The 21,460-nt window shown below is 44.1% G+C and overlaps 1 protein-coding gene across 1 annotated transcript in view; it reads right to left on the bottom strand.

Moving 5' to 3' along the window:
* Positions 1–3,177: 3,177 nt before the first annotated feature.
* PSMD11 (proteasome 26S subunit, non-ATPase 11) overlaps positions 3,178–21,460 on the bottom strand; it is a 29,454-nt gene continuing 11,171 nt past the window's right edge. The window contains exons 4-14 of the mRNA XM_042916389.1: positions 18,259–18,330; positions 17,828–17,885; positions 15,221–15,415; positions 9,855–9,999; positions 9,051–9,111; positions 7,340–7,402; positions 5,739–5,864; positions 5,246–5,281; positions 4,938–4,989; positions 4,497–4,639; positions 3,178–4,378 (exon numbers count right to left, since the gene is read on the bottom strand). Coding sequence (XP_042772323.1) covers positions 4,497–4,639; positions 4,938–4,989; positions 5,246–5,281; positions 5,739–5,864; positions 7,340–7,402; positions 9,051–9,111; positions 9,855–9,999; positions 15,221–15,415; positions 17,828–17,885; positions 18,259–18,330 — 951 coding nt within the window. The 3' untranslated portion in view covers positions 3,178–4,378. The remainder of the gene's footprint in view (positions 4,379–4,496; positions 4,640–4,937; positions 4,990–5,245; positions 5,282–5,738; positions 5,865–7,339; positions 7,403–9,050; positions 9,112–9,854; positions 10,000–15,220; positions 15,416–17,827; positions 17,886–18,258; positions 18,331–21,460) is intronic.

The following is a 21,460-nucleotide window of genomic DNA, read 5'->3' as shown; positions in this document are numbered from 1 at the left end:
TGTTTTTCTTTTAGTTTTGTTCTGTAAATTGATTTAGAGTTGACCACAAACCAGAGAACAGAAGCTCCAACCCGTATCTTAATCCAGATTATCACCTCTGGACCAAAAGATAAGGAAGTGGTAATCCAGATTAGACTACCCAATTCCCTGGCCACTTCACACGAGGCTGTCAACCTGTGCCAGCTCTGCCAGTTCTGCCTACTGCCCTACACAGAACAATGCTGCTATCGAGTCAGAAAGCGCTAGAATTTGTGTATGTACTACCCAGCGATTTCTCTGTCAATAGTGGCAATTGAAGCTTTAGGGACTTTGGTGACCGTAGAATGGAAAATGCATTGTTCTGTACCCAGAGGGCTACTTCTGAAACCTCCACAGCAGCTGTCATCTTAACTTAGATGAAAGCAGGCCCTTAGCTCGCTGAGCCCCTCCCTCCAAATGTTCCTCTGTGTACAACCTCTGCCTGCTTTGAAAATGGAGCGATCCTCAACCCTCCTTCCCTATAGTAAGGAGCTTGAAGAGGTGATCTCCTCCAGGCCCCCTGGCCCAATTACTCTAAGGCTAAGCCTTTCTCCCACCAGCCCCAGGTGGAGAGGCCCAGAGGCCCAGCCTTTGTCCATATTGCCTCTCAGGGTCGCCTTCAGATTCTGGTGTTGAGCAAAGGTTAAATGCTTTCCATTTCACAAAACGGGCCTAGATTTCAAAGCCTGTAATCCTCCCCTTAAAACTATCTGGACCCACCCTGTTCCCTGTACCTACAAATTTCAGTTCTAGCTATTCCAGTTCATGGCAGATAGCACCAAGGTCCACTTTACCCCATTTCAATTTCCCAAACCTAAGAAGCATGCACTTGCCTGGGCCTTTTCCAATCTGACCACACTCTGGTATCTTCTCTTCTTGCCTTTGTTCAGCCAGCCTTCCCTAGCACTTTCAAAAAGAGCTCTTTGCATTACTACCTCAATCTCCTCACGTGTCAAAGGCAAAACCATGTTTGCAGCACAGCATGAATGAAACGTGCACTGCCAGCCCGCTTGCTACTGTGACTGAGGAAAGAGGCTGACCGGAAGTCCTATCCACCCGGCCATGCCCACTGTTTCAAGGCACCCCCCATCACCACCACCACCCCAAGCCCCCATCACAGCTCCAATTGCAAGGCAAGGAAGAAAGGTCCATATTCTGCCACAAATCGCAGAATCAAGGCCCCAGAACGCAGACCCGGCTGAATGAAGCAGAGCTGTTTTCTTCCCAGTCTTCTTCAGAGAAGAGCTCCAAACCCCATCAATCAGCCTATTTATCCTATAGCCTGCCTCTAGCTTCTAGAAGGGCCAGCCTCCTTGTTATCTATGCCATTAGCCTTATGCTATAGCTGGCATTCCTGTGTACCATCAGAGAATCCCGTCCTCTGCATGGCCCCATTCCCATACCGCCCCAAGAAGGAGAGGCCAAGGCCCCAGCCAGCTACCTTCCAGAAAGGGCTCCAGAGAAAGCAAGGCTAAGCCCTGGCTTCTGAGGAAGCCATGCTTTGTTCCTTCAGGGATCACAGAGCAGCATCTAGTGGCCCTTCTGGGCAGCACAGATTACATAACTAGCATTCAGCAGTGTTCCAGAGCCAAGCGCCTCAGCCTCTGCTCCCAACACCAGCGCTGTCTCATTAGCACACAAGAAAGCCTTGGCACTGATGCAAGCTGGTGCCAGGAAGGGTCCCTAGACGAGGAAGCCTGGCCCAGGCCAGCCCATGGGCCACCGGACCCTCTCAGCTGTGTCCAGACCCAGCCTCCTGGAGGCCAGGGAGGGAAAACAGTCCCAGAGGTCTAGAGCAGCACAGTCCAAAACAGTGTAACGTGAGCCACAGAAGCAAGCCACATAGATAAAATTGAGTGTTTTCTAGTAGCCACATTAAAAAAATAAGAAAAAAAAAGAAACAGGTGGGTTTTAATAATATATTTTATTTAACCCATGATGCTCAAAATATTTCAACATCTATATTAAAAAGTTGAGCTATTTTACATTCTTTTTTCTTTGTTTCATACCAAGTCTTCGAAGTCTGGTTTGTGTTTACACTTGCAACGCATCACACTTCGAATTACCCACATCTCAAAGGCTCGACAGCCACATGAGGCTAGTGGCTACACAGTGGACAGCACAGGTCTAGAGGAGGTCATCAGACCCACAAAGGGAGCAGAGGAAAGGGCTGCTGCCGACTGAGCTCCTCGGGGCTGCCCTAGGCTTGGGAAACCCTCCCTCTTCTCCAGCTCTAGGGCTGACTGGATCCCTTTTGGAAGATCTCTTAAAGTCCTTTAGTGAAGCAAAATCCTCCCACAAGTGAAACTACAAAGAGACTATACAAAACTAAAACAGAATGAGAGTGGTTTGGACTGAAGTAAACTGGCGGCCAGAGCGCACACCTCTCTCCTGTCAGCCTCAGAGCCCCTCAAACCACCACTCCCAGGGTCTGAGGGGCTGTGTGAAAAATCATATGGCTTTTCCAAAAGATTCCAACTAGAAGCACAACCACAACTGAATGTCAGGACTCCCCAGGCACTTGCGTGACTTCATATAACCCTCACACCACAATTACCTACCACGGAAGCGGCAGAGGATTACAACCCAAACCGTGTCCTCACTGGACCGTGTTGCCTTGGAAAAACGGAAGGATACCTGCACACCACTTCCCGCCTCCGACCTCACCGACAACTTTCTTACCCGAAGCCCTCCACTGCACCCTGGGTCCAAAGGTCTCCCATGAAGCAAATGAGATACCAGAGCTTTGGCCAGTCTAGAAGGCTACACAGAGCTGTGTGGACTTGATCAGAAGCCCTCCAGCACTCAAGAAAGGACACTTTTTGAAAAAAAAAATTGTTTTTATTGGAACTCATCTGAACATCAGATATACCTGGTGTTGGTTAGCAAGAACCGTTTGTACATTTGATATTGATGGTGCCAAAACCAAAACAGTGACTGGACATGACGGGGAGAGATGTTGAGAACAAAAAACCTGATTTTGGAGAGGAAAGTAAAAGCCAGTCGGATTCAGTGAGGATGCAAAACCTGGTACAACAAAATCCTTTTACAAAATATAAATTTATTACGAAAACCTGGAAGGATCATCTGAGAAAGGGAAAGAAAAAGGAGGCCAGCGGGAAGGAGGCATGAGGGGAGGAGGAGAGGAGAAGACAAAGAGATGAGAGGAAGAAAATAGAGCTGAGCACGACGGAGGTACAGAAGCTTACCTGCCCAAACGGCATGAAAGCCTTGCTATGTGATCTCATCATAAAACAAAGCATGCGGAAATACAATGCTCTACCTCCCATCCGTTCGATTTCTAAGAGGTAAATAAAGAAGCTCCCTGGGAGGGGGACATGAGGTTGCTCGAAAACCCAACAACGAAGATTTTAAAAAAACAAAAACGAAAACAAAAACACCAAAAGCCCCACACCCCACAGTCGCATTTCCAATGTTCACTTGTTAAAAAAAGACTAAATCCATCTGACAGCAGGAGGAGGAGGGGGACAGGGAGAGAAGCTGATGGATTTCAGACAGCCTGACTCCCCTGGAGGAAAGGAGGGAGGGAGAGAGACATGTGACGGTCTCCTGGTTGAGAGGAAAAGAGAAGGGACAGAAAAGAGCAGAGAAGGGCAATTAAAACACTGACGTCTAATCTAGTTTACTGTGTTAAAAAGAGCCACATGCACAGCAGGCCCCCTGAGGGCCCACACTGCTCCCGCGTGGCCCTGGTGGACACTAGCTCCTGGCCGCGTCCCCACTCCTCCACAGGTCGGCGCGAGCTGTGCGGGTGCGGCTGCGGCGGGACCTCCGGCCGGTGTGCTGGAGCCACTGTCGGGGGGAGGACGGGAGACAGGCCACGTGGCAGGGAAAGAACACCGAAACGCCGCATTTCAAATAAAAAAGAAAATAGCAGTCTATACACAGTTGTTTGTTTTGGTTCAGTACAAACAGAATAAAAAGTCGTTGCTTTGATGGTCAGGCAAACACCCAATTCTGAAGAGGAGGAGAGCTGACGCCCAGCAGGTGGATGAGGAGCCCCAGTGGTTGGCGGAGCGCCTGGCTTTGCGGCCCTCTCCCAGGAGGCAGAGAGCACAGCTTTAGGTAGTGTAAGCCTTTTTCCTTTTATTTAGAATAACCTTTTTTTTTTTCTTTTTCTTTTTTTTTTAAGCAATTTCCCCACTCCCAAGTCGGGCCAGTAAAGATTACATGAAAACTGGCACACCTATTGGCTGGAATACAGATGCACCAAATGAGGATTTAAAAACTTTCCGAGCGAAAAGTAGAACAAAAAGAAAAAAGAATCTCCTAGCATTTTCCCCAAAGGTTTCACTCTCCCGCCACACACACTCTCCAAAGGACCGCTACAGATCCAACTCTGCAAGAGAAGACAGAGCAGTGTCAATCGGGGAAGCTGCGAGGCCACCAGGAGGCTTTCAGTCTCGACAGGCAGAAGATAGCGCTGCCCGGGCCTGGGTCCCAGAGCCAGCACTCACCTATGTCAGTTTCTTGGCTTTGTTGTAGAGGGAATCCACTACTTTACTCATGTTCTGAATTGTTTCCAGAGCAGCTTCATAAGTTTTATCTACTGGGGGTTCATCGAAAATAATCAAGACACCCTCCCCCTGGTCCAAGATCCCTGCAGGAAACACAAGGGCAACCCAGGTAAAAGAATGGATTAGACACAAAAGCACTTGAGAAGCAGCCCACTCCCTAGCTGCCTCCCTTTCTCCAGAAAGGAGGAGAACCAGAAAGCATCTCCATGCTCCATGTCCACATGTCTATTACACATTCTCTTATGGGGATAAGAGGGGCAAGGATCCCAGGGAGCCACCAGGTGAAACAAATGGAACATCTCCTTTCAAGATAAACAAGAGCGTGATGCCTCATCCGCATCCCCACCACCAGCAGCCCCCTCGCCTATATGACTTACTCACCATGAAATTTCTTGTCAAGAATCATCTGTGATAATTTCCTTTCCACGTCGGCCTAAAATCAAAGCACATGATGAAAGGGACTGGTATCCACTAGTCGAAGATCACACGGGCATGAAAGTTTTGTATAAAAGGGCAAATGGATCGAAAACAAAACGGCAACAATGCAACTCGAGCTCTGAGCTCGTGGTCTCCTTACCACATGAAGAAGCTTGAGGACCTTTCAACCAGGCCCATCCAGTGTAAGTGCCAGCACCTCCATGTGGCCCTCTCCCCGTCCCCACCCCCAAGACAAGCTCAGGACTGCTTACCTTGGAGAGTTTGATGAGGCTAGATATGTGTTCAATCTGAAAGAAAAGGCAGAGAAGACAGCGACACCGAGAGTCATGCTTCTGCCTCTAACATGGAGGTAGAGTGGGGGTGGGATTGCTGTGTCTCCTGAAACCTGGCCCAGCGTCTCTCTGGGACGGACTGTCTCTGGTCATGCTTAGGTCTCTCGTGCTCTGTCCGTCTGCCTGCCTCTCATTGCCAGACAACACACACTCCTACCCCACAGGCCCCTACAGGAGTATCTACCACAGGCACGGTGACTACAGAAGCAAGGAGGGGACTGCTCTCAGATTACAAGCAGAGGCCATCTCCCCGGCCTCCACCCCACAGCACCTCCACAAGAAAAGCTCAACCCTCTAGCCCTCCAGACACAGCCCTGGAAGCAAGTTCCTATTGTGGATAGGTGTGGGAAGGGAGGGAGCTAGAGAGGACGCTTAGCCAGAGAAGAACCAGGGTCCCCCGCAGGGTCCTTACCTGAACTCGGGAAAAAGGCTCAATGACCCGGATCAGATTCTGTTCCAGCAAGTTGTCATACAACTTGGCCAAGTGTGTACTGATGATTGGGTCATCCCGGAGCTCTGCCCGGTAATCTGTCAGGGCCTGCCAAGAGAGCCGGTCACAGAGATTGGCACACAGAAGCACCTGAAAGGCACACTACTCCTAGCTTCCTAAGTAGTCTGCTGGACTTTGTAAATCCATGGTTGACTGAAGTTATGGAGGATCTGAGATGAAAGACCAGTTGTGACAGAAAGGAGAAGAAAAGAAACATCAAGAACTAAAAGACGGAGCCCCTTCTCGGCACCATCTTTCTATAGGCAAGTCTCACGTTGACAGCTCAAACCACGTAAGCCCCAAGAACAGCTAGCTCAGCTTGAAAGCCAAATCAACTATACAAGCAGTTCTCAAGATGTATCCACAGAGTGAATAGGGTCTCCGTGAAAAAAAAGGAAAAAAGTTTTTTGAGGTAAATAACGGGAAATGCATTCCACAACTGGCTCGTGGAGTTTTACAAGAACATCAGCATACAGTTCTGCAGTTAACAGAAAGCAAAGCATCTAATTTTGTTTAGCCCTAGGGTTTCCCAGACCCTTTTCCCAAGGAACACCTACTAACAGAAGTGTCCCATCAAACATCCCAAACTTTAAAATAAAATGATCTATTTTGTTTATTCATAAATGTAATTTATCTACCCTGAGAAATGGTCTCAATATCCAGCCTCATGCCAGCTGTGCTATAAGGTGTTAAGCAAGCAAATCATGACAAGTAAGGAAGTGAATGAAACCAGCAAGAAAGCTCTGCAAAGATGATGAATCTTGGGGGACACCCACAGCCAAATGGTCTAGCCTCTGTCCACACTACGTTTTTCTTCCTAGATCTAGGTTTGTTTTTATTAGGTTGGTCAATATACTCAGACTAAGAGAAGAGAGGCTCAGAAGAGAACAGATAAGTCTCACACTACTGCTCAGGCAAGTCCTCCCTTTTCAAACCTTCACTAACAATGAGTGGAAGGCAGAGGAGACAAAGACAGCCTCAAGAGTGAACTGAGGAAGTGTGTTCCAGTCCACTAGCATACATCAAGACTTCTCCTTTGCCGACAGACGAGAAGCAGAGCTGACATTTCCGGAGCTGAAGGAAACCCTGAGACCGTGGAATGTGGAACAAGTGCCAAGCCTGGCATTGAACCCTGACATGTGAGCTGTGGGGCTTCGGGTCTTCTCGCTGAACCCCAGCTCCCTCAACTATAAAATGCAGGTAAGAGGTTGTTGTGAAAAATTAAGTAGAAAAGGATGACAGAAACAAATGTTTGAAACTGAAAGTTACTATATATAAATGAGGTATTACAACTCAACAAGTTTCATTGTGCAAAAGTGCTCAACTCTTTCCAGGTTTTGATACTGTACTATAATTAAGATGTAACCAATGGGGAAACTGGGTGAATGGTACATGGGATCACTGTGTACTATCTTGGAAACTTCTTGTGAAACTATTATTATTTACAAACAAAAAGGTTTTTTTAAGTATGTACATGCCCCTCTCCTCCACCCAAGTCCCTACCAACCCGATACCGTGCTTACCTTTTCAAAATCTGCCAGTGATCTGTTCTTGCTAGCCTGAGCCACACATTTTAATGCTTCTGTCTAAGAGTAAAGAGAAAAGCAGTGAAAGTGATCTATTCTGCACTCAGACCTCATCCACTAAATGTCATAAGCAGTACGCTATGTCCACACAACTTTTGGATCCAAGGAAGAACCTGCCCCACCATTGTGTTTCAGAGGCCTGGGAAGAAAAGCTAGAAAATGACGAGAGAACTATGATCTCTTTACCCCTCCTCCAAGGCTCTTTATGCCCAAGCCCCCAGACTCTTTTTGCCCTTAGACCTGATCATACCTGTGCTTCATCAACTCTCATTCTCCCAGGTTTGGTACAGAGCACGAGCCAAGGTCTATTTTCATTAGGGTTGAGACACCAGAATTCTACATATTACACTCAATGTTAAAATGCCACAGAGGGATGAAGGTACAATCAGTGGTTGACAGCAACTTCTAACCTGGTTAATAAAAGGCACTTCACCAAGCTATCAAGTCTCCACTCAGCAAGAGATCTACAATCTTTCTGGGAGACTGTTCTGACTCCTGCTTGAAAGTGGTCATCAAGGTACAAAGGACCAGAAGGACCTCCTCTCGTACCAGCCTATGCACTTACATAAGGACGGTGTGTGTTACACAGCAGACTTTGAAATGGTGCAAAACTAATCATTGGTCTGTCTCAGCATTTATGCCACACAGAACAGATGTCACAATTAGAAACACCTGGAAATGAGAGCCAAATAACCCAAGTTCAAAGTCTGGCTCCACCATTTACTACTTACCTGACCCTGTCCTGGACACTTGAGACCTCTCTTAGCCCATTTCCTGAACTCTAGTTCCATACAGGCAATGAGTCCTTCAATGTAGTAATAACGACTATTCCTGTGGTCAAAACTACGAGGGGATCTGAAACTTTTTTGGATGAAAAGCCATTTAGGACCACTTGTAGAGAAGGACAGTTTCTTCCATCTGTTAGGGCCATTCCTCCAAGGACATAATAAGATTGTTAATGGGTCTATTGTTCAGAGACAACTGCATTTGAAATCCAGAAAGATTACTTTTACTTTACTAGTGATAATCAAGCAAAGTACAAAGAAGGGATGGTCCCGACTTCTGAGACCACCTTTACACAGGTCATACTCATACCTACTCAGGCACAAAAGGGGCTCCTCCTGACTATCAAAGGCCTCTTGCACCACACACACTGAGGACATGAATTGGAAAGGTACTGAGCAACACTTGGATGAGCCATCAAAACCTAGTTTCTGCACCAAGCACTTCAACCTCCCTAAAGCACATGTGCACCAGGCCTTGCCAGGCTCCAGATTCTTGGAGAACCCAAGATTTCATAGTCTGCACATATTAAGTTTACAAATCAGGCTCAAGATAGATAAAATTTTTGGTCAAAGCAAAATGCAACCTAACTTGTGCAAATGCTATGGTTCAGTTCTTATAACTCCCCCAAACCACCTGATGTCCATAAGAGCACCAAACACAGACTCTCCAGGCCAAGAATTTAACAGTACAGGAAACACACTGCATGGCCTTAAGGGAAAGGGGTGGCAGGGGGCGAGGGGGATCACATGGAGAATATAGAATGGAGACCTGAAGAGCACTGGTCTCACTGTGCATCGTGACTGACAATGTGCTGGCCTCAGAGTGAGTAGAGGATCAGAACTGCAGTCAAAGTATTCCCTACCTGCCTCCCTGCATACCGAAGCGCAAGTTTCCCGCTCACCAAAGCCTGGACATCTTCTGGGCTAGAAAAAAAAAGACAAACGTGGTCAACTGCTCCAGGATGTTAGGCTTCTAAGTATAGGTTGAGGCAAATTTGTCTCAGAATTCCACGGAGAAGACCGCCCACAGAGGTAACAGTCCCCACACCCAAACCCACAGGCCCCTCACCTCACAGAAGGCAGGCTTTCTTCACTCTCTGCCTAAGCCCAGCACTTGAGAGCAGAAAAACTCCAGCATTAAAAAGATAGCAGCACTGAACGTCCCAAAAGTAGTAGACCCAACAGACAGAATAATGTCGGTCAATATCTCATTACTCCCAAAGGAATGTTGATAAATTCTGTAGAATTCCTTATGAAAAGATCTGTCATCCTTGCTGTTGTCCCCTTTCTCAAACCTCTCCCTAACCTCTTCCTTAACCCACCCCCATTCTGGGTGGCCCACCTGGCCAGTGCTGGACTGTAAGCTAATTTCCAGGCCCACTGTCTGGTGCTCAGCAACTCTCTGGTCATAATAATTGCAGGATGATGAGAACACTCCAAGCGAGTCTGGAAAGGAGATTTCTAAAATCTGTCTCCCTGATTCTCAAAGACCAGCAAGGAAATGTGCTCTGGAACACCTTCAATCCCCCCACTCTATGTCAGCCAGCCCCAGAGGTGGCCACTTCTGCTTCTGTAACCAGCCCAACTCCCTGTGCAAGCCATCTGTATGGCCAAAAACTGAGGTGAAGAACTTGAGTTCTCATACCCCCAAGTTAATGTGTACCTACGTGTTGAGCATGATTTTGCACAGCAACATGTACTTCAGAGATGTGATGGCCTTGGGGCTATCGATGGAATCATAACCCTCAAATGCCTCATAGAAATATGAGTATGCAGTTTTCCAATCCTTCTCCTCTGCTGCATGGATAATACCTGGGCATTAAAAAAGAAAGGAGTAAGAACCATATGAAATAATAGAACCATCAAGATCAGAGCTGGGAAGGGCCTCAGAAATCTATCCCAACCCCATCTACTTAGTGATGAGGTCAGGAAGGGATAAAGGGCCTGCCCCGAAGTCAATGCCAGCTAGTGGCAGAGCTGGGATTAGACCCAGTTCTTTAGTCACCAAGTTCAATGTCATCTTGACAATATAAATTCCAAAGGAGTTAGAGACCCTACTCAAAGGGGATCCTAAAAACCTTTAAAAAGCAGGGGCAGGCGGGGAGCGCTAACATCTTTCCCCAGGCTTCCCATCACCACCATGGTTCTGCTATCTTCTGAAGCCACTAGAAAAGGCCACGTTTAGCCTCCAGGACGTCACCCTCATAGGTCAGGAAGTTCAACCAAATATCCTGGACTGCCTGAATGACTTGTTTTGGTAACATGTCTTTAAGACAGCTTGCCTAAACTTGACATTTTTATAGGTAAGCAGCTCTCATAAGAAAAAGGAAATCCAATCTCTTATACTCTCATTTCAGATACTTGTCATTTACAGGTGTGCTTTTGCCTAGATGCAATCAATATATAGACTTCATATAATGCTAGACATATGAACTTAATTTAACTGGACATGGTTAAGCAGTACTTCCTTCGGCTGATAGACTACAGTTTAAATAATTCTCTATCATTTAGAAGTTGGAAGGGCACCTGGATGGCTCAGTCAGTTAAGTGTCCGACTTTAGCTCAGGTTGTGACCTCATGGTTTGTGGGTTCATCGGGCTCTGCACTGACAAGCTCAGAGCCTGCAGCCTGCTTTGGATTCTATGTCTCCCTCTCTCTCTGCCCCTCCCCTGCCAGCGCTCTCTTTCTTTCAAAAATAAAAAATAAACCTTAAAAAAAAAAAAAAGCTGGGTTGTTCCCAACAAGGCTAACTTTGATTGAACTTGCTATTACTTGCAACCTACGCTATCACTTGGGGTAACATGAAATTTAGTTTTTTCTAGCTTGGGAGGCATCTAAGCCCTCAGAGTCTGTATTAGTTCTAACTCCACTTCAGCCTTTATGAGGTTACAGACCTCAGCCCCATTTGTTTATTACCACAGTGCTTCCCAACATTCTTAACATCAAGACACACAGAGAAAGTATTCAGCACCTTGAAATAAAAGGATAAAACTAGTTACACGTGACCCAAGGGAAGAGTGTTTCAGCACATTTATTTATTTGTTTGTTTACTTATTTATTTATTTGAGAGAGGGTGCAAGTGAGCTAGGGGCAGAGAGGGAGAGAGAGAATCCCACAAGGGGGAGGGAGAGGGAGGGAGGGAGGGAGAGGGGGGTAGAGATGGAGATGGAGATGGAGATGGAGATTGAGATTGAGATTGAGAGAGAGAGAGAGAGAGAGAGAAGTGGGGGTCACCCAAGGCAGGGCTCGAGCTCACCCAATGCGGGGCCCAAACTCACGAACTGTGAGATCATGACCTGAGCCAAAGCCAGATGTTTAACTGACTGAGCTACCCAGGTGTCCCGTGTTTCAGCACATTTTAAACCCACCTATCATATACTTGCGTGCCTGTACACCATCTGGGAACTTGTGACTTAATAACCATTTACTGAGTGTATGTGCCACACCCCAGTACTTTTAAAATACTCTACCCAAGAAACCTCTCATTTGGAGGCTAAAGGAATCACCCTTCTTCTCTACTGTTCTTAACTAAAGAGAGCTGGAGAAAATCCACCCTTCTCTGAAGCCAAGGAGAGCGCCCTCAAGAATGTCCAACAAACTATTAACACTGCTAAACTAGATTAGACAAATCCCCATTTCCCACACCTCCTGGTCCTGAGCTAGAAGAGAACAGACCAGACCCACAGCAAGACTAGTTTAAAAAAAGAAAAAGAAAAGGTAAAATAAGGGCCAAGAACTGGTATACTGCTTTCCCAAATACAGTAATAAATAGGGCCCACATTAGGACTCCAAGCAACATGGCTATTATAGGTTTATCTATTTATTTATTTAAAGAGAACATTTTTTGAGAGAGAGAAAGTACGCACGTGAGCATGGAGGGGGGGGCAGGCAGAGCGAGAGAGGGAGGGAGGGAGAGGGAGGGAGAAGGGGGGGGAGGGAGGGAGGGAGGGGGCGAGAGACACAGAGAGAGAGAGAATGAATGAATGAATGAATGAATGAATGAATGAATCATAAGCAGGCTCCACACCCAGCACAGAGCCTGACTTGGGCTCAACCTCACAACCATGAGATCACAACCTGAGCCGAAATCAAGAATTGGTCCTTTAATCGACTGAGCCACCCAGATCCCCCAGGAGGTTTATTATTTAAAAAACAAAACGGGGCACCTGGGTGCCTCAGTCAGTTGAGTGTCTGACTTCAGCTCAGGTCATGATCTCACAGTTTCGTGAGTTCGAGCCCCACCTCCAGTGCTGACAGCTCAGAGCGTGGAACCTGCCTCAGATTCTGTGTCTCCTCCTCTCTCTGCCCCTCCCCTGCTCACGCTGTCTCTCTGTCTCTCAATAATAAATAAACGTTAAAAAACAATTTTTTTTAAAACAAAACAACACAGCAACAAAAAAACTGAGACTGTCACTCATTCAACACAAAAATTAATGCCTACTATGTGCCAGGAACTGATACAATTACTACAGAGAAAATATGAAGAAAAGGCCCTCATGAAGCTCACAGTCACACAGTGGGAAAGATGGTCACCAAAACAGAAACAAGACTAGTACCATAACAAGACTAGCACCATGTACAAAAGAATAGAGCTTTGATAGGGAAGTCCAAAAGAAAAGAAAGCACAACTGGATCTGGAAGGGTGCACAGGAGTCTGCCAAGGGGATAGATGAGAAGGGGGAATTTCCAGGCAGAGAAGACAAAATACACAAAGGCACAAAAGTAGGAACACATGAAGTTATCTGGTAACCGATGAAAAGATGCTTTCCTTTAGCTTGCCATGTTAAAGTAAAATGTAGCCTGGGAATAACAGGAAACCACTGGAGAATTTCAAATAAAGGAGTTACATGATCAGATTGTGTTTGAGAAAAATGACTTTGGGGTCAGTAGTGGATTGGGAGAAGTAATCAGCAACGGTTACATCAGTAAAACATTACTCCAATGCCCCAGACCTTTATTTATTAGCACAGTGACTGTAGGATGGGGAAAAAGGAGGCAGGTTTGGAGACAAACTAAACCTGATCTAGCAACTGACTAGATATGAAGGGTAAAGAGAAAAAGGAGTCAAAATTAACCCAAAGACAGTAGCTTGAGAAACATTAAGCCAATAATGATACTACTCGAACAGGACAAAAAGGTTGAGAGAGGAGTTAGATAATAATTTTGCTTTTTGACATGTTGAGACTGAGACGCCTGAGACATTTAAGTATGTATGTCCATTATGCAGCTGGAAATCTGGACCTGGAATTTAGGAGAGAGGGAAGCTACTGAAGGTCTAGGTGAAGAGACCACTGGTGGCATGCAGCAGTGAAAGCCACAGGTGAGTATGAGATTTGAGACAGGAAACAGAACAGGAAGAGAAAGAAGCTAAGAAACACATTGAGAAACACCCACACTTAAAAGTCAGTCATAAGGAAGAGGAAACAGCAAAGTGTGACCAAAGAGAGTCAGTCAAGGGAGGAGAACCAAGAAGACACTGATGTCAAAGAAGACTAGAGTGTTCAATAGGGTCAACCTCCCCCCAAAAGGAGAGGTTATAAGGAAGTTATTGACTTCTTTCAAGGAGTCAGTAAAGGAAGGATACTTTTTCAGCTTTTTCAAGAAACTTGACAGAAAAAAAGACAGCAATTTAGAAAGGAGAAAGGCCTATGCTTTTGTAGCTGGGGCAGTTCAAGGACTAACAGGAAGATCCAAGGGGAGAAGAAAGACTGCAGACTCAGAATGAACAGAGGACAGGTATAAGAATCAGTGACAGAAATTCTGGAGAGGAATGAGAAGAGGGTTCATGTACACAGGGCCTCCATTTCTTCTGAGAAATCAGATGCAAATTCATCTCTTGCCCATGAAGGACGGCATAAGGAAAGAGGAGCAGCTTAAAGCGAGTGCCAATACTGGTGAAAGCTAGGTGCTGTGGTAAGAGCTTCACGTTCATCATCCCACTTAATCCTCACCACGATCCTATGAGAAGGTAGAACTATTATCACCATTTTACAGATGAGCTACAGATAAATAACTTGCCCAAAGCCACACAGCTAGAAACTGACAGAACCCCAATTTCAACCTAGGAAAGGTAGTTTGTAGAGCTTCTGCTCTTAACCTCTGAATGGTAAAACATATCATGGTGATATTCACAATACCTGATAAGCAAGTAGGACAGGTATTCTTTCGCTTATACAATTATAAACAAAGATTACAGAGAGGTAACACCAGGACTTCAAACTAGTAGTCTATTTTTTTTTTTTTTTTTTTTACTGCTTATTTATTTTGAGAGGGGGGATGGGGGGAGTATGTGCAGGGGGAGAGAGAGAGAGAATCCCAAGCAGGCCCTACACTGTCAGCAAAGAGCCCAACTCAGGGGCTCAAACTCACGAACCGTGAGATCATGACCTGAGCTGAAATCAAGAGTCAGATGGTTAACCGACTGAGCCACCCAGGCGCCCCTAAACTAGTCTTCTGCCTCCAATTCCAGTGCTCTTTCAATAATGATGATAAACTAGAATAAAAGCTGCTAGCTACAAGAAAAAGCATTCTCCTGCCAATCCATGGCCTCCTAGCCCCAATATTCACACACTCCATCAGAAAGGTATCCACTACACTCAACTGCAATTGGGGGTAGTAGGGGACGCATTCCTTTAGCCCTGATCTGAGGCCCTATGGAAAAGTCCAACATGCTTTACCAAGGTCTCCAAGTGACAAGAGACTTGGGTTAGTCGAATTCTGAAGAGAAGTGCTACCACCCTACATGAGTGACTAAGGTGGAAGTTAAGGGAGCTTTTTAAACTTGTGAGACCTTTCTAGGCTCTTGGCTATAACCATCATGTCGCCTGGACCACCACAGATAACCATGTTCTTAATATATTTTAGGCAGTTAACAGCAAGTTAATAGGAGGGAATGTATCCTTCTAATTGGTTTCTCTAAGAAGTTTGAGTAGAATCAGCCAAGTATATTCTCCATCCCCATGCCCCCCATTCCTCCCCACTGTAAGATAAGATGAACTTTAAGAAAACATGCCATGAGTAGCTAGGGTGTTACCTGATTGCATATCCAATGTGGCCTGCAATTTAGGGGGGCAGTAGATAGCATTTGCTGTAGTTCGAGCAGAGGTTAAGGCAGCTCGGGCTTTCGGCAGGTTGCTCAGGGCATGGTATGTTTTGCTTTCTAAAAGCTGTACTTCCACCAAAAGGGCTTTGTCATCCATCTTTTTCAACTCCCGCAGCAGCTGAGAACCTGAAGCAGGAAAAAAATATATACCCCTTTGTTAGCCATAATCTTAATACCTTAATACTGTAACGTCTCACTCTCCCACCGTCATAAGAACACTCAGGATAAAGAAACTGGCCTGAACTCAGAGAGGTAGTCTATTTGCAAGAATTAATTTTTTTTTTTTTTTTTACTTATGTGCTATTTTCTCTTCCAAAAGAGAAACATAGACCTCTTTGAAGTTTTCTACATACTAAAGACAACATTAGGGCCAAAAATCCTATAGGCTTACTCAGAAGATCTGAATACAGTGAGAATCTCCACCCAGAACATGCTGAAACTAGTTATTCAGTTCAGACAGCCACCTGGTCTCATTCTCTTCCTGTCTAGCAATCATAATACTACATAAGAAACGCCAGGCACTAAGATTGGAGGGGGAAGGAAAGAGTTCTGGATATGCCACTGTTCTCCAAATACACCTTCTTCTCATCTCAGATGAGAAAATCAAATCCAAATAGACTCGCATCATATATACAAATTAACTCAAAATAAATCAAAGACCTGAACATAAGAGCTAAACCCATAAAACACAGGAGTAAATCTTTGTGATCTGGGATTAGGCAATGATTTCTTAGGTATGATACCGAAAGTGTAAGCAACAAAAGAAAAAACAAATGGGACTTTAAATTAAAATGTGCTTCAGGGGCACGCCTAGGTGGCTCAGTCAGTTAAGCGTCCAACTTCGGCTCAGGTCATGATCTCACAGCTGGTGAGTTTGAGCCCTACGTTGGGCTCTGCTGACAACTCAAGAGCCTGGAGCTGCTTCAGATTCTGTCTCTGTCTTTCTCTGCCCCTCCCCCGCTCACGTACTGTCTGGCTCTCTAATACAAATAAACATCTAAAAACAAATTTTTTTTAATGTGCTTCAAAGGACACTATTCAGGAAAGTAAAAAAGCAACCCATAAAATAGGGGGAAAAATTTTGCAAACCACGTATCTGGTAAGGGACCTGTATTTAGAGTGAACAATAAAATGACAACCAATCCAATTAAAAAACAAGCAAAGGATTGAATAAACATTTCTCCAAAGACATACAAATGGCCAATAAGTACATGAAAAGATTCTCAACATCATTAGCCATCAGGGAAATGCAAATCAAAACCACAATGAGATACCACTTGCACCCCCCACGAAGATGGCTAAAATAAAAAAGACAATAAATAAATAAAACGTGGCATAACCACACAATGGATATTCAGCAATAAAAACGAATAAAGTACTGATATATGCTACAGCATGGACGAACCTTGAAAATATGCCAAGTGAAAGACCATATACTACAAGATTCTATTTATAAGAAATGTCCAGAACAGGAATATCCATAGGGGCACAAAGTAGATTCATGCTTGCCTGGTGGGGGGTGGGGAACAATGGGAAGTGATAACTAATGGGTACATGGGTACAAGGTTTCTTTCTGGGGTGAGGAAAATGTTCTGAAATCAGATTGTGGAGATGATTGGACAACTGTGAATATACTGTATTCGTGTAAATTCAGTGGTAAAAAAACAATGAATTGTACACTTTTAAAAGGGTGAATTTGGGGACACCTGGGTGGCTCAGTTGGTTAAGTGTCTGACTCTGGATTTCGACTCAGGTCACGACCTCAACAGTTCATGAAATCAAGCCCCATGTCAGTATATTCATATTCTCTCTCCCTTCCTTGCTCTCTCTCTCTCCCCCCCCCCCCCGCCCCTCCCCTGCTCACGCATGTGTGCGCTCTCTCTCAAAATAAACTTTATTAAATAAATAAAAGGGTGAATTTTATGGTCTATGAATTACATCTCAATAAAACTGTTGTTTTTTTAATGCTACTATTTGAATCATATGAAATCCCATTTTGCTGGATAAAAACTTAATACTGGCAATTTTTTCAACTTTAATAGAGAACCATATTCTTTCATCTGGGGAAAATAGTCCAGATCTACCCACTAATTTAAAAAAAAGAAAAAAGAAAAAAAAAGAAAGAAAGAAAAAAAAAAAAAAGCAGCAGGCAAAGACTCCAGGGTGTTTAAAGGCCACACAGGGAAAGCCTTTAGTCGGCCCACTCTAGCTGCCATATACATTTGCACCAGTTAACTTCTTGGGCTTTAAAAGAGATTTTAAATATAATTATAAACAAGTATAGTAAATGTAATAGTCAAACACTTGCAGTTTGATCCTTTTGGTTTCTAAATCTGACAGACTAACTCTGGGTAGTTCTTCAGAACTTCCAAATGGCATTTTTCCATGACAGGTTCAGTAAATGTAAGCCACTTTAAATCCTTCTTAGAAGTAAACAGAACATAAGTTGTTAGTATGTAACTAGTAAGAGTGGCCAGGTTCAGAATACATTTATTTAGCCAGCTAGGATGCCTTATTACTTTCTACCAGCTTACTTACCCAAATGCAATGCTTCCTGGTACCTCTTGGTATCAAAGTACAAAGACACCAGTCTTGCCTAGGAAAGAGAAAAGGCATTGACTGACAGAAAGAAAGAAAAAGGCCAAAGAAAGAAATCAAAGATTGACAGTCACAGAACTGTTACTGTTGAATATACAAGTCCTGGAGAGAGCACCAAATCCAGCCCATTATCTCCTACCATGGCCAGTGATTGTTAACTTTACTGTGCTACTGCTTACTCTTCTGAGCCAAACAGCAGGTCTATCTCAAAACTGCCACCAGAGTATTCTCCTGAGTGGGATTACTATCAATAACCTTTGGCTGCCTGGAGAATACAAAATTACTGAAAATACTTTTGATCAGAATGGTGTTAATTACATTCACAGTCTAATGCCCAAAGACCTGAAATCAGTACTAGTGTAGGCACATACCTCCAAAGCTTGGCGTAAGAAAGTTCTTTTCTCTGATTTGGCCCATTCGATGCACTCTAAACACAACTCGACCTGCAATGAAGAGACAGTACGTGCAACATTATGTCCTCACATTCTTCCCACAGACCTTGCTTTGGAGAACAACTTTAATTCCCTCCTTATATATTACCCATGTTGCTCTGTTTAATGTCACAGGGGACATGCCTTGATCCACAGTATCTCAAAGTGTAATGGTTATATCATAATGGAGAATCAACTTGGTTTTTTACACACAAAGTATTTTTGTGCTTAGATTGTGTTCTTTTGGAAAAGACCTTCCTCTTTAAGATTCCTCTCCTACCTTCCCAGAAGGAACCCAGAACTTCCAACATATATAGCCCTGGAATATAGATTTCTACAATGGATGAGAAATCTTTAAAGCAGAAACTTCTGCAAATAGTAACAGTAATGTGTTAATATGAACCCACTGGTAATAAAGGGGAGAAATTCTCAGACTAAGCACAAATGCCTTGTTCCTAACACTTGCTTATATGACTCTAAAGGCCCTTTCCAATACTAAGAAGTGCAACCAACCGATTCATCATCACAATACAATACACTTAGCACATACTAAATGGAGTAAAAAAAAAAAAAAAAAACAAAAAACAAAAACTAGAATTAGCCTAACACTTAAAAGGACTTTAAAGCTTTATTTAATGGTATGCTTTGGGAGCACATGGCTGGCTCAGTCAGCAGAACATGTGACTCCTGATCTCAGGGATGTGAGTTTGAGTCTCATAATGGGTACAGAGTCTGCTTTTAAAAAAATGAATAAAAATAAATAAAGGTGCTTTGAACCCCCAGTTCTATCTGCCACCCAAACAGTGATATAACATGCAAAGTAACTGATTTAAAGGAGTGTTGTCGCTAGATGGTCTACCTGCCATCAGGCATCTGTGACATCTTAGCTTTGAGAAAGTACATATTAACTACTTATATCATTTATATACATATTAAGATCTTATATCACTTCCGTTGAGGCAAGTTTTGTTATTAAGATTCCTAATGAAAGCATAAGATAAAAAGAAACTGAACTTTCTAGAGAACTAATTGCTAATACAACAGGTCTTTAAATCCAAAGTTCTCTTAAGAGGTGTGTAAGGAAGGAAAAGGAAAGGAACATAATCCAGATTGACAGATCATCTGCCTTTAGATCCTAAGTTCCAAGCTCAGTGAAGAAACATGACATTACATGGTATTTAGCGGACTCACCACCGTAAGAGTCACTGGAACCTTTACAATTCACTGAGGCCCCCTGGTGGCTACTTAATCTCCAGCACTAAATTCAACAGACCTAATAAAAATTCTACAAAAACTAAAATAAAAGCAAGCCAACCACAATTTCAGTCTTCTGCATTATGTTCTGAAAAGCCAACCTCAAAGTCAGATCAGTTCATAATGTGAATGGAACTGAAAATACTTTGCTGAATATGTTTAACAATGAAAATACAAGAGTCCTTAGTCCTGTAAGTCTTGGGAGGGCTAAGAAATGCTTACCATGCCAGTTTTACACAGGGATTTTTTTCAGAGAATACAAAAATGGACGCCGAGGCTCCTGATTCAGTAGTCTCGAACAGAACCTGGCCACTTGGATGTAGACCTCTAGTTAAGAAACACTGAATTCTACTCCAGCATCTCACCTGTCCCCATTTCCCTGACAGTCCAGATGTCAAGTGACTCGCTCAAGGTCACGTAACAGCCACTGGGATCAGAACTTGACCCTATCTCCGGTGCTCTCATTCAGGTCAGTACTGGTATTTCTCCTAAAGCAAGGACTTTTTTACAAACTGAACTGAGATCTGTTACCCATTACAGGGGTGCATATTCTGCACTATCTAGGACTGTAATTGGTGACACCAGCGCCTCAAATTAAGTAAAAATTTTAAAGGCCATTGGCCTTGCTACACAACTATTTTGTTTGAGGCTTTGTGCCTTGTTAATGCTGACAATGACTGATAAAGGGGATAAGAATGTATGAGAAGCCCATGCTTCTGGAGGAAGCCCTTATTTGAGTACTAAACCTTGATGTGGTCGAAATCAGACATTTAAGTTTTCTTTTTTTTTTTTTTTAAGTTTATTTATTTTCAGAGACCGGTTGGGGGGGGGGGGGAGGCACAGAGAAAGGGAGAAAGGGAGAAAGGGAGAATCCTAAGCAGTCTCCACTCAAGGTCAGTGCGCAGAGCCCAATGTGGGGCTTGAACTCACAAAAACGTGAGATCATGACCTGAGCCGAAATCAAGAGTCAGGCTCTGACTCCCCGGGCTCCCATTCAGACATTTAAGTATTTTTAAAATGACTTTACTAACTAAATCCTTATGGGAGAAAAATTACTACTATTCCAAGTCTGAAGTTCTCTAGCATGAACTCCTTTCCACTGAAATAACTGTTTCAATAACAGGATTCAATATAAGGTTTCTTAAAATGTACTATTGTGGTTTCAGTTGGATAGACTATACCAAAAAATGGCTTTCCATAGTCAATTACCTAGAGATCCCTGAAAGGTAAAGTTAATTTTGAAATTTCAGTTTACAGGGGTGCCTGGGTGGCTCAGTTGGTTAAGCATCTGACTCTTGATTTCGGCTCAGGTCATGATCTCACAGTTCATGAGTTCGAGCACCTACATCAAGCTCTGTGCTGACAGTGCAGAGCCTGCTTGGGATACTCTCTCTCTCCCCTCTCTCTGCCCCTCCCCTGCTCGAGTGTGCACACACGCACTCTTTCTTTGTCTCAAAATAAATAAATAAATTTTAAAATAAAATAAAAAAATGAATCTTTTTAAAAAATGAAATTTCAGGGGCGCCTGGGTGGCTCAGTCGGTTAAGCGGCCGACTTCACCTCAGGTCAAGATCTCGCGGTCCGTGAGTTTGAGCCCCGCGTCGGGCTCTGGGCTGATAGCTCAGAGCCTGGAGCCTGTTTCAGAATCTGTGTCTCCCTCTCTCTGACCCTCCCCCGTTCATGCTCTGTCTCTCTCTGTCTCAAAAATAAATAAATGTTAAAAAAAAAAAATTACAAAAAAAAAAAAAATGAAATTTCAGTTCACTCTGGCAAGAGTCAGGTTCAGTCCCCTCCTCACCCCAATTCTCCACTCCTCTCCCCTTGCCAACCATCCCCTCACTCTCTTACCCCACCCCCTTACGTCACACATACATCCTCACTTTCTGGG

This window comes from Panthera leo, chromosome E1, assembly GCF_018350215.1.
Source record: "Panthera leo isolate Ple1 chromosome E1, P.leo_Ple1_pat1.1, whole genome shotgun sequence".
In the NCBI taxonomy this organism is placed as follows: Eukaryota; Metazoa; Chordata; class Mammalia; order Carnivora; family Felidae; genus Panthera; species Panthera leo.
The sequence above is the reverse complement of the archived record's forward strand: the minus strand, read 5'-3'. Positions and strand labels throughout refer to the sequence as shown.